General features: G+C 41.4%; 1 protein-coding gene across 3 annotated transcripts in view; it reads left to right on the forward strand.

Moving 5' to 3' along the window:
* The window catches only part of ADGRD1 (adhesion G protein-coupled receptor D1), a 316526-nt gene that overhangs the window by 59854 nt on the left and 242536 nt on the right, over positions 1-14136 (forward strand). For all 3 annotated transcript variants that reach the window (XM_061602998.1, XM_061603000.1, XM_061603001.1), the window contains one exon: positions 10287-10428. In XM_061602998.1, the coding sequence (XP_061458982.1) occupies positions 10287-10428 (142 nt within the window). The remainder of the gene's footprint in view (positions 1-10286; positions 10429-14136) is intronic.

The raw sequence follows: 14136 nt of genomic DNA on the forward strand, positions 1-14136 counted from the left end.
TTGGAGTCAAACAACATCTAGAGGACCAGAGGTTCCCCAAATAGCAGGTGATGTGAAAGATCCAGGACAGCTGCTGCCAGTCAGAGTATGGGGCTGGAAGGACAAACAGTCTGACCTGGTGTAAGGCAGCTAATTATGCAGCTCTTTTTCTGTCTGACCCTAAAGTCAGGCTTGGCATCTCTTGAAATACACACTTGTGGGAATTTTGCAATGCAGCTTTCCAACCAATGTTTTTTAAAAAATGCATGCATTAGGGGAAATTGTGCATAAAATGAATATATTTGTGAAAATAACATTAAAAATGCCTTACATTAGAAGTTGCTTGTAAAAATGTCTACATTAGCCAAAACTACATACAAAAACATGTTTATCAGAATAAATTCACAGGAAAATGCTGTGTATATATATATATATATATATATATATATATATATATATATATGGTCTTTTTTGTGTATATATATATATATATATATATATATATATATATATATATATATATATATATATATATATATATATATATGGTCTTTTTTGTGTATATATATATATATATATATATATATATACACAGCATTTTCCTGTGAATTTTCTAATGTAAGGCATTTTTAATGTTATTTTCACAAATATATTCATTTTATGCACAATTTCCCCTAATGCATGCATTTTTTAAAAAACATTGGTTGGAAAGCTGCATTGCAAAATTCCCACAAGTGTGGATCCCACAAGATCAGAGTCAGAGGATCCTCAGGAAAGGCCTGGATGTGGCATAGAATGGGAAGGGTGGGCCAATGTAAACTAGGCTGAGGCTACTTGTGCATCAGTAGAGACCATATTAACTGTTGCCTCCCCCTCCTTCTTTCTGTCTCTGTGGGAAGTAAAATACCTAAAGCCCATTTGCCAGAACAAATTATTGAGATAATATAGCTTAATCAGCTAATGACCCATACATTACAGCCTCTTGGAACATTGGTATCACAGTATGAAATATTGCACGTCCCTGAGGGTAATCACTTCACACAATCCAGTTAGCTGACCAACTGAAGGGTGTGGCATCTTCTCTGCAAGTTCCTGACCCAGCAGTCTTGCTGTGCTGCACTGCAGAATCATAGAATCGTAGAGTTGAAGGGGCCTATAAGGCCATCCAACCCCCTGCTCAATGCAGGAATCCAAATTAAAGCATACCTGGCAGGTGGCTGTCCAGCTGCCTCTTGAAGGCCTCCAGTGCTGGAGAGCCCACCACCTCCCTGTAAGTCCCCTGTCCTCTGCCTCCGTTGGCCAGAGCCTGTGTTGATGCCTTAATTTCCTTGCTGTTGCTTGATTACCTTTGGCCCACTTACCACTGGAGACCGTTCATATTCCCAGAAAGTGTTTTCTAGGCCAGATTATATGATTGACAGGATCACATGGGAAAGCTTTTTCCTGGAGCATACAGTGTGGCTTGCATACACACATTTAGAGCACATTGCTTCCCCCAAAGAACCCTGAGATCTGCCGTTAAATGTATGGCGTATATGCAGCCTGTTTCAGGCTCCAGTGGGGGACTGCATGTTTCACTGATCCCCTCATCGGAAAAGCTCTCCGCACATACATAGGAAGATAAAAAGTTGCCATATAGCAGGCCAGACTGTCCATCTAGCCTAGTACGTTAGATTCTGACTGGTAACAGTTCTACAGAGCCTCTGGCAGGTATCTCCCAGCACCTGCTATCTGATCCTTATTAACTAGGGGCACTTCCAAACTGGTGAAATGTCATGCAGCAACTGTTCCTTAACTATTTCCAGGTAGGATTCAATCACATCCTGGCAAATTCAAGCTGTACAGTTAAAACCGATTTGAAGCTCTTGCAAAACAAACCTGCTTCCATAGGAACGTAGAAAGCTGCCTTACGCTGATCCATCTAGCTCAGTGCTGTCTGCACTGACTGGCAGTGGCTCTCCAGGGTTTCAGGCAGGGAGTCTCTCCCAGCCCTACCTGGAGGTGCCGAGGATTGAACCTCGGACCATCTGCACGCAAGGCAGATAATCTCCCCCTAAGCCCTGGCCCTTCCCTCAAATATCTGACTTTTTCTGTTAAGGAAAGTAATGAGGAAATGCACTGGGAAGGGAAGGGTAACACTTGCCTTGACACAACATCAGCTAATGTCCCTTAGTCAGGATAAATGCTCATTAAATAGCCAACATTGTCTAACTGCTCTGCGAACAAATCAGGCTGAAACCTCATTAAACAGCTTGCCTCAAAGTGATCTGCATTTATTATTTGTTTATTAAATGTATATCCCACCCTCCCAAAAGAGCCTAGGGCAGCAAACAACAAATGGTAGAACAATTTAAAAATTGTTTTTAAACTATTCTGGTGTAGGTGGAAGGATCTGTCAGTTTTGATTCTCTCAGTTCCTCATTTTTCCAACCTTAAATTCAGTTCTGTAGCAATTTGCCATAGATATATATATATATACAAACGAAATTGTGATTAACCAACCAGAGGTTTTTATTGTATTAACAAAACGTTTCAGCTTCCGCCTTCATCAGCTGCCAACATACAAATGCTGTTACCAAGGTGGCAGTTATGGAGCTTTGAGGATGGAATGCTCAGAGGGGCTTCATTTGCAGAAGTAAGTGATGCTGGTACTGTCCTCCAGGTTCAGGCCATGTGGTGCCAATGTGTCCAGAGAGTAAATCCAAAAGTTCTCCCTTTTGGTCAATGCTGCTGGATCTGCTGGCATCTCTATCGCTGTAATGGAAAAGTCCAACAGGCTGTGACCCTCGATGTTAAAATGCTTTGCAACTGGTTGCTCCACATTTTTTGTCAAAATTGCCGCCTTGTGGTTCCTGAAGCGCGTGCGTAGGTCAGTTGTGGTCTTTCCTACATATTGGATATGACATCCTGGTCTTTTGCACTCGATGATGTAAACTATATTGCAGGACCTGCAGGTGATGTTCTGTTTGATGTAATATGTCCTGCCTGTCCTAGTGCTTGTAAAATCAGGACAAAACTGCTATCTTTCTAATCCGTATAACTAATGCAATATATATACGAACAAAATTGTGATTAACCAACCAGAGGTTTTCATTGTATTAACAAAACATTTCGGCTTCCGCCTTCATCAGCTGCCAACGTATAAATGCTGTTACCAAGGTGGCAGTTATAGAGCTTTGAGGATGGAATGCTCAGAGGGGCTTCATTTGCAGAAGCTAAGTGATGCTGGTACTGTCCTCCAGGTTCAGGCCATGTGGTGCCAATGTGTCCAGAGAGTAAATCCAAAAGTTCTCCCTTTTGGTCAATGCTGCTGGATCTGCTGGCACCTCTATCGCTGTAATGGAAAAGTCCAACAGGCTGTGACCCTCGATGTCGAAATGTTTTGCAACTGGTTGCTCCACTTTTTTTGTCAAAATTGCCGACTTGTGGTTCCTGAAGCGCATGCGTAGGTCAGTTGTGGTCGTTCCTATGTATTTGATATGACATCCTGGTCTTTTGCATATATATTTATGGTTTGCTTCTCCTTTTGTAAAGTTCTAATCTTGTTTGCACTTTAAATAGCGTGATGGACTAAAACCAACATAAAGGTAAAGGTGTCCCTGCACTTGTAGTGCGAGTCGTTTCTGACTCTTAGGGTGACGTCTTGCGACGTTTACAAGGCAGACCGTATATATGGGGTGGGATTGCCAGTTCCTTCCCTGGCCTTTCTTTACCCCCCAGCGTATGCCGGGTACTCGTTTTACCGACCACGGATGGATGGAAGGCTGAGTGGACCTTGACCCCTTTTACCGGAGATTCGACTTCCTCTTCCTGAAGGGGCAGGAGGACCACTTTGTGAGTGTGGAATCTACGCACACAAATTCTGGTTCCAAGCCATATTTTTTAATGGAGATACTAGTACTTGGGAGAATGGTTGTAGCTAGGGATGACAGAACAATTTGGTTTGCATTTAAAGGGGAATCTATCAAATTCACACTTTCCGAAACAGTATGAGAACCAAAACACAGTCATCCTTCGAAATCCACACTGTTCTGAATTTTGCTATGCAGTTTTCTAACCAATGTTACAAAAATGCACATATTGGGGGGGAAATGGATATATTAGTCACAATAACTTACAAATTACATTATATTGGGATAAATTGCTTGCAACATTGTGTACATTGGTCAAAACTGCGTACAAAAATATGTTTATTAGGAGAAATTTGCATTGAAATCCTGAATAATTTTCATCAGATTTTTTTTAAACTGTAAACTGCTGCAAAAGTGTGGAGAACTGGATTTAAGACTGAAAAAATGAGCAAGGGAGAGAACTGAAATTGACAGATCCTTTCATCTCCAGTTGTAGGTTAATGTAGTATGAACCCATGGCTGGATGTGCAACATTTTGCACAAACTTGCAAATTAGTAACACAAAGGCTGCAAAGAGCAATAGTGAAAGTGGCAAGGCCTAGAACTGGTGAAACTGGCAGGGGGTCCCTTTGCTATCAAGGCAAGGTTTGGCAAGTTGTTTGAAACTCCTTGTAGCTTCACCTGGTTATAACATGCCACTGTTCCATGTCAATTTTGCACATGTTTAATCATAACTCTGTTCTGTCCCATTGCCTCTAGATTATGTTTAAAGCATGAACATTTGCATTTAAATTGTATGCAGTTTTGTATGCACTTTCCCTAAAATGCTTTAATTTGGATTCCTGTGTTGTAATATGCTTTAATTTGGATTCTTGCACTGAGCGGGGGGTTGGCCTTATAGGCCCCTTCCAACTCTATGACTTCCATGCACACTTCTGTTTCTGTTCCACTGCAGTTTAGCTTCTGACAAAAACTACACTATCCATCTTGCTGTCCACTATGGCAAAAAGTTGTGTAATTAATTGCATAGGGTTGTAGCCAGTGTTAGTCCTACTGAGACCCATTGAAAATAATAGACACAACTAACTTAGATCCATTAATTTCAGTGGGTTTACTCTGAGGTGAATTTAGTTTGTTACATCCCCTAATTAATTACATAAATAATCATGCTATTTCACACTATCCATTTCCGTGCAAAAGAAACACAACACAAACTAGAAAAAATAATTTCATCAATTATGTCTTTTACGGACTAAAAACAGAGACAACAACAGCAAATACTGATTGTATTTGCGGGATTGATTTCTGTTCTGGACATGGGACAAATAAGCCAAGTTTGGTCATTTCTGCTCCCGTTTCCTTTTTCATAGGAATTCTGTCTCATCTCTACTTGTTGTATATTTAAGCAAATCCCACCTCTTGAGTTCTGGATGGCATGTAAGTTCTTTGGACAAAATAGTAATTCCAGGAATGCTAGCTTGGGATTTCTTCCTGCTCCTTGGCGAATCAACTCCAGCTAGCTGAGGAATGCTTACAACTCATACGTTTGCATTTCTCCCTCCCTGTATTGATGTACTAACTTCTTGTGTTTATACTGCTTATTTATACCTGTCGCTAAGTATATTCCCTAAAGAGGATCCCCCCCGGTCTGTTATCTTTTTTAAAAGGTCCTTCCTTTAGGATCAAGGGTGGCCAATGTGGTGCCCTCTAGATGTTGTTGGACCAACCCCACCACCCCGGCCAACATGATGTAAGTAGGAATGGGTGAATCTGTCCATTTCAGTTTCTCGTTATTCCACATCAGTTGGTGTGTGTGTGTATGTCTTAAAGAAGTCCTCAGGAAAATTCATCAGCATTTTAGTGTGAATTTCTGCTAATATGCACATTCTTGTATGCAGTTTTGCCTAATATACACATTTTTGCAATGCGAGATTGCCTAATATATAACTGTATGTTACTTTTACTAATATATGCATTTTTATGCGCACTGTACCCTAATATATGTATTTTTGTACATGCCGCTTGGCTGCACTGAGGAATTCGGAGGATGGAATTTGAAGGCTGGCTGCATTTTGCTTTGTGTATTGTTTGGGAAGTGTGAATTAGGTAGATTTGCATCTAAATGTATTTCTCCCCCAGACATGCATAGTTCCTTACTTGGGTGTGTATCCAGCTAAATGCTACCCAGCGTAGGACTTAAGTTAGTCATGCCCATTAGTTTCAATGGGTCTACTCTGAGCAGGACTAACATTGGATGCAACCCATAGGTGCCACAGTGTCGAGAAGTGAGTTTCACAATCAAATGAGCCATCACCAATCTAAAACCACTGAACTTTCACGTAGTCTCCAATATGAGTGCAGCTTCAAGAGCGAAATGGGGCCCCTTCACAGAAAGAAAGTGAAGACAACACAATTATTTAAACCTTGCTTGTCAAAATTCCCTCAAGCTAGGAAAATATCTTTGCTGGCAGGCTTTCCAATGAGAGGTTGAGCCAGCTTGGCTTCCTTTGGACCCCTGGTTTGAATTATACTATCTTTGAGAAGCAAACACTTTCTGGACAAGATGGGCCTCTTTCATAACAGGACTATAAATAACATGCCAAAATAATAATTTGAAAAATATATTTTTCTCTGAACAGAGAGCCTGCGCTCTCAGTGTGGGAAGTTTCCCCTTTGTTCCTTTCATTTCACAGAGATTCATCTTCAGACCTTTGAGGTGAGCCTGTCACAAATATAATTGTGTGTAATGACAGAAAGGCAGTTAGAAAGAAGCTTAGGAAATGCAATAAAGGAAATGAATGATGCTTATTTATTGCATTTTTTGTCCTCAGCAACTCAAGGCAGTATCTATGGTTCTCTTCTCCCCACGATTTAATCCTTCTAACAAGCCTGTGAGATATGTTAGTGGAGGGATAGGCAATGTGGTGCCCTCCAGCTGCTGTGGAACTACAACTCTCATCATCCCTGACCATTGGCCATGCAGGCTGTGGCTGATGGGAGTTGTAGTGCAAAAACACCCAGGGGGGCACCATGTTGGCTGTCCCTGAGAGTGATTGGTCCAAGGCCACCCACTGAGATCTATGGTTGATTGAGGATTTCGACTTCGTTCTCTGTGGAACTCTTCCAGCACCCTAAACTTTGGGTGTCCACCAGGCATCCATCTGCAGTGGATTGTCCCTACCACCAGCACACACACAAGATTTATGTCCAGGGGTTGAGAGTTGAGATCCCAACTCTGTCTTGTAGGCAGATGATCATCCACTGAGCTATGGCCCTTCCCAAAGTTGTGACTATCCAGACTCCCACAGCATCCACTTTATGGCAGCCCTATGGCAGCCCTTTTGTTGTGGTGTCCACAACAATTCTTTAAATTCCAGAAAGCCCCACTATATTGGAGATTGCCCTGCTCTAACCACTACACCTCACTGGCTTTCCTGGAACTTGGATGTGGTGAGCAGCCGCTGGGAGGCCTGGTGGGCCTAATAAGGCCCACAGGCTGGAGGTTCCCCACCCCACCTTACAGCATCAATGTGATGTGAGGAGCAGTACAGCATGCCCCCCTTTAAACCAATACCAATAAATGCTCGTTGCTTTTAGCCATAGGCCACCGCAAATACTGTAAGATGCCTATTAGCACAGACATAAAACATGGATAAATATCCACTCAGTTTAAAATGCTATCAAAATTAAAAGAAAACTGAAGTTACTCTTAGATATAGCTTACTCAAATTAGGGAATCGCCTTTACAAACTACTGGCATTTGGTTTAAGATTCTCACTCAGATTTTCTTCACTGTCCCTTTAAACAAGCATAGACACACACAGGAGTTCATGCTCTTTCCAACTCTAATTTTGTGTGCTTTTAAGATTTATTTATTTTTAAATGCAGGCTGTCTGCACACAAGCCAATGGAGCATGAAGCTTCTGCATTCGGCTGAAACCTAGACAGATAAAATCTGTTCCTACCTGCATAACCACATCCAGTGTTCTGGTTCCTTGGTGATGTTGGACTTTAATGGAACATTGGTCGAGTGGCACAGAGGTTGACAACTGGCTTTTATGTCAAGCTGTCTGTCAGTACCAGCAGTGGTGGCTGATGCCCATGGAGACTTGGTGGGGCAGAAGGCAGAAAGGACATCAGCAGACAGAGACAGAGCCTGCTAACTCTAGCTTTGGTCCCGTCCTCCTCCTCCTCTTCCCTGCTGAGTTCTACAAGGGCCACACTGAGACAAAGCGGGAAGGGGGAAGCTGACAACCAGTGCCATCTCCTGGACTAGTTGTAAGTCAGAAAGAGGGCTGGCAAAGGGAAGACTGAGGCTGGCCAAAATGGACCAGCCTCCAGTCTGTACTAGCCGTTTCTCAAACACAGTTTTATGACTGTGCTTCAAGACTTCACGGGGCTTCAGTGCAGTTGTGGAGCTGCTTAAGCTGAGGCTGCCTTGCTTCCTAACACTGGGGGCTGCATCACGCAATGCAACAAATAACACAGCACAGTTCTTTCAGCAGCACATTTAGGCTTTGACCCATTCCATTGGTGAGTCTGCTGGGCTTTAAATGTTTGAAATAAATGCACAATTAGGCTGCATGAATCTCACTGAAAGTCAACAGGGTTTAAATAGTCTATCTGCATGCAGACAATGCCCAAGTCTTAAATATTTCCGGAAGTGCTGTATAAATTAGGGCAGGAGCGTGCGACCTTTTTGTTGTTGCTGAGGGCTTCATTCCTTTGGGGGAACTCTTATGGCAGGGGGTTGCAGGCCACTGGTGGACAGAGCCAGAGGTGGGTGGGGTTGAGGGCTGGAGGAGAAATGTGGTTCAGTTCATATTTAAAGGCAAACCAACTTAATTGGCACTCTTTGAAACAAGATGCAGACTGAAACACAGACATCCTTTGAAACTGGCACTACTCCGAATGTAGCAATGCAGTTCTCCAGCCTAGTAATATGTACAGAAATGCATATGCTAGGATAAAATGTGCATTGAAAAAGCACATAATAGTGAAAAGAACATACAAAAACGCGTCATCTTAGGGTAAAGGAACCTATTTCACCTTGGGCGGACTTGTCCACACATTCAAACATTTTGGTCAGCAGTTCACAGGGAATTAATTAAAATAACTGGAAAAATGAGATGACGGTAGAACTATTTTTATTGTCTATATACGAAGGACAAAACAAGGACATAAAATTTAAAGACTTGGTTTCTTATCTATTGCTGGCGGCCAGAAAAACAGTGGTGCAACAACGGAAGACTCTGGCTGGCCTGGATGTTGCTGGATGGATGAGGAATGTCTGGAATATTGCATTGTTAGAAAAAATCACCCATGAACTCCATTTCTACAATGCAAAGCCAAGACAGAATCCTTTAGTGCCATTTGATGGAAATTTGTTACATATGTGACTGAACATAACTTGCATGATCACCTACCAGCCACAGCTGGACATAAATGGTTCTTAAATAGGTACATCTATCCAATTACATTCTTATCTTGTTAAGTAAAAATCTCTAACTGCAGATTCTTTGGGGGAGGGGAGTAGGGTTTTTGATCTTAGTTTTGTTATAGACCAGGATCTGTTTGTGGTATGATGGGAATATGTAATGGAATTTAATGGTCTTTGTATAAAAATTTCAAAAAGAAAAAAAGAAGGAAAAATATTAGGGGAAACTGCTTGGAAAAAATGTGCATATTATGCAAAATTGTATACAAAACTGTGTGTGTTATGTGCCTTCAAATTGATTATGACTTATGGTGACCCTATGAATCACTGACCTCCAATAACATTTGTTATAAACCACCCTGTTCAGATCTTGTAAGTTCAGGTCTGTGGCTTCCTTTATGGAATCAATCCATCTCTTGTTTGGCCTTCCTCTTTTTCTGTACTGTATATTGGGAGAAAATCACACTAAACTGCCAGTGAGGCATTTTTTATGAGGACTTTTCAGTGTGTGCGTGTTGAAATGCAGAATTGGAATAAGAATGGAAAAATGAGAAACTGAGAGAAACCAATGTTTACAGATTTGTTCATCCCTAGTGGGCAACACCCCACTCTTTTTGCCCCTTCTCTTTCTCATTCTCTTTCGGACACCCCCCTTTTCTCCCTTACCCTCCTCAACCAGTGGGCTGCTCTTGCCAGAGGACTGAACTGACTGAGTGCAAAAGACTTTTGAAATTAGACCAAAGACCTCATACAGCCCTAAGTACCCAGGTTGCCCACCTCTGTTTGAGGATGTCAGGTGTTGCTGTTATTGTTTTAAAGGAGGCACTATCTGTTTAAAGTCTCTGGATGGGGCAGATTACCAATCACAATAAGTAACCAGCTACAAATCTTTCTTTCTTTCTTTCTTTCTTTCTTTCTTTCTTTCTTTCTTTCTTTCTTTCTTTCTTTCTTTCTTTCTTTCTTTCTTTCTTTCTTTCTTTCTTTCTTTCTTTCTTTCTTTCTTTCTTTCTTTTTCTCAGGATTCCCGAAGCTGCTGCCTGCAAGGACTGCATGATTTTTGTAACCAGCTACCTTATCTCCCTGAAAGTGGAGCCCACACCAACTTTGTCCCATAATTTGTCTGATTCTCCGCTCATTACCATCCATCTGAGACATAAACTGGTAAGGAGAGATGAATCCTTTAACTTGCTTCTTTGCTGAGACTTGGGATGTGTGTGTGTATATATGTATGTATAAAATTCTGCACCATAAATTAAGTATCAAGCACAGGAGAATGTCAGGCATTTGCATTTACTCCTTATTGTGCCTCTGTTAGTTGCAGGTAGATGAATCCGTGTTGCAGGTTACTGAATGCTTGAATTGCAGGAAATCCTGCTTATTTTCTTGTTGCTTATTTAAGAAAAATGTATATCCTGCATTTCCACTGTAATCACCCTGCCACTCTGCTGCATGACATTTCACCAAGCATTGCCTGCACATTTTCAAGGTAATGTTCACAGCCTTGAGATCTAGAAACTTGCTTTTATTAAAAAGGATGATGATGTTCTCAGAATTTGATACTGATGTTGACATTTGGGTGATGCTGTCATGGAGTCACAAATTGGATGTTTCTCTGTTTACTACTGTTTAATGCTACAGAATTGCTGATTGTTTAATGCTACAGGATAGAGGAGCATGGTGAGACCCGGACACGGCCTTTTCAAGAGTGGCCCCCAGGCTGTAGAATTCCCAGTAAATCTAATGGAAATATTTTTATTCTGTGAAGCTTTTTTTTTTTTTAATCTGCTGAGCTTTTACTGTTTTCCCCTCTGCTGCAGGCTTATTCTTTGCCATCGCTTTTTAGGTTATGTTTTTGCTATAATTGGTGCTGGATATTTTGTATTTTCAATCTTGATTGTTAGTTGCCTGGGTGTGTGTGATATTTTGACTGAAAGGTGGGTTTGAAATATTGTAAGGAACTATGGAAGGATGCAATTTACTGTCCCCATTGGTGGGCTGAGGAGTAGGCCTGACATTGTCAGGGATGGAGGACAGGTTTTCCAGCACTGCAAATGTCCCAAAGGAAACAACCACAATTCAAGGTGGTCTTAGCAATGGCAATAACACTGTGGGACCCCCTCCCTAGAGTGTACTTCCTTCCTTCTCTGTTATCAGTCAGGGGGTTGGCCAAGGTGGTTTTGTTCCAGACAGCTGTTGGGAGGTTGTTGACTGTCCTGCGTTCAAGTGATCCAGTAAATATTTTGCTTTTACTGATGATTTTCTTCATAAATCTCTGTTTTGTTGTGTTGGTTACTGACTACTATGTATTGCGTTGGATTTTAGTGATAGCTGCCTCATGGATTTTCAAGTGGGGAATGCAAAATGATTATATAGATGTATTCTTTTTTGGCTTATGACATACATTTTATCCTATATGCTAAGAGCAAATTCTCTTGAATGTGGACCCTTGTGTAGCCTAAACAGCACCATCTATGCACAAGAAAGAGGCTTGGGGGAACCCGAAACTTTGTAGAAATGCATACAGCTTTAGGGGAAAAAATGCTCACTGGGGTGGGGTGGGGAGGAAGAGCCCCAAAACAGCTGAATGAGGAATGAGCATACTGAGGTGTCATGGAATGCTGGCTTGTAATAAAAAAGGGGAAAGCCTGGAAAACCAAGGGAAGGAAAATGGAATGGAGTATCCTGGAAGCAGGCATGGCTGACTGGAGTCTTGATAAGAGCACTCCACAATGCAACATGCCCCTCTGTGTGTGTTTCAAACATCCCCATGTGATTGCTCATCTATATCTTCTCTTCCTTCTCTGTCTGCTGCTCCTGAGAACCTTTGCTCTACAGCAGGGATGGGGAACTTGTGACCTTCTGGATGCTGTTGGACTCCAACTCCCATCAGCCACGGCAACCAGCATGGCCAATGGCCAGAGATGATGGGAGCTGTAGTCCAGCAACATCTGCCCCTTTCCTGCTCTATAGGTAATGTTCTGATAGTTAAACCTTGTGGAGGTTGGTCTATTAGGGTTCCTGGGGCTTAGCCCTACCAAGTGAAATGTCCAGCATTTCAAAAAAAGGTTTTCCCAAAATCTCAAAGCTGCACTCTTTCCTGTCAATATATCTTTCCAAAATCTATTTCAACATAGGGAGAGCCCTAGATACTTTTTTGTCAATCTTGCATGCTCTGGCCAACCAGTCCTCTGCACCACTTAGCTAATCAAAATCGAAAAGTATTGCTAGCGCCAGGAGGTCCCACCCATCTGTCTCCAGGCAGAACACTACCCCCATAGATAGATAGATAGATAGATAGATAGATAGATAGATAGATAGATAGATAGATAGATAGATAGATAGATAGATAGATAGATAGATAGATAGCCAACTGAAATTTGAAGTTTTCCCCTCTGTCCTGTTGTCATTGTATCACTCCTTTTAATGTATCTAACCTTAACTGGGCTACTTTTTTGGGCAAACCGGGAAGCTGTTTTGAGCATGCTCCAGACTCCACAGCTGTTTCCTTCCAGACCACAGGAGAAGGGTGTGGCTGCTTTTATACTTAACTTTATTCCATTACTCTGATGATTTCTTACCTGGTAATTTGCACATTATATTTGATCTTTCACACAACATACAAGCTAGTTCTGGACTTCTAGTGGAATATAGTGCAAGTTTAGCACTAATTTTCATGATAAATAATACCAGAAAAAATCCATTTGCAAGCTTGGGAACCTGGAAAACCATGGGAGTTTTTTGTTAACTGTAGCTGCTCACGTGACAGGCATCCCAGCATGCAGTGCATCCCCGCCATTTAGGTGTGCAGGTTTTTTTTAACCTGCCTAAAATTGTACAAGTATTCCGGTGTAGGTGTGGATAGCAGCAGCATTTCCCACACACTCCTGTGTTTATGCAACTAAACTAAAATAAAAAAGTCAGCTGCTAACAGGAGAGGGGTTGTATGTATGTACGTATAAATTTTATTACGGTCATAGACCAGCCGAAAGCTTTCCATATAGGTATTCACAGAACAGATATACAATTTGAAGCAATACATTAAAATTTAAAGGTAAGTAATAAAATACAATTTTCAGTCAAAACAATTTAAATATATAAATGAATTCAAGATTTCGAGGACATGAGGTTTTTTCGGATTTCAATCGCTGAGGCAAAAATATTTGCCACCTTACAGGGAATAAAAGGATCTTTATCATCAAACAGATACTGGGTGTATAAGGTTGAATCCCTACATTGAAGTTTCTGTAAAATAGGCAGAATAAAACGACATCGAGGGTCGTCATAGAACTTACAATCTAAAAGTCTTCTGAGCCTTGATACAGGAGAGGGGTTGTGTGGTGACAGGATGAGATCTTCGACCTCCTACGCAATGGGGATCTGAAGTGTGCAAGTGTATAATGGGTGAAGTATGAAAACAAGACATTGTTCATTGCAGCTGTGTAAAATACATTTGTGTGAAATGCTGGTATGTTGGCTGAAAAAGCTACTGTTCCTTGATACAACAGGTACTGCACAGGTACCGTGAAAGGAATTTCAGAAATCAGGACACAAATGCTACCATTTAAATCTGTTAAAGCCCCATCTCCAAAAGCAGCCTGTGGCTGTTAGTTGAGCAGCTTTTTTAAAATTAGAATTTGGTGAGAGAGAGGGAGAGAGTTTGTTGGATACAGTAGACATAGTGTAAGTCTTCCCCAATGAGAAATATTTATGTAGGTTTTGCTGTTTTATCCTACTGCATTTTTGTAAATGAGGGATCAGAGGGGGAGGGAAAATGGTGGATTGTGGACAGATTGTGTGTGTGTTGCAACAACTTGTGTTGTTGCCTGCCTTCTGCTGGGAGGGGTTTAAAAAAGTCTCCAGATTGTGAGA

Source organism: Rhineura floridana, chromosome 19 (genome assembly GCF_030035675.1).
Source record: "Rhineura floridana isolate rRhiFlo1 chromosome 19, rRhiFlo1.hap2, whole genome shotgun sequence".
NCBI lineage: Eukaryota > Metazoa > Chordata > Lepidosauria > Squamata > Rhineuridae > Rhineura > Rhineura floridana.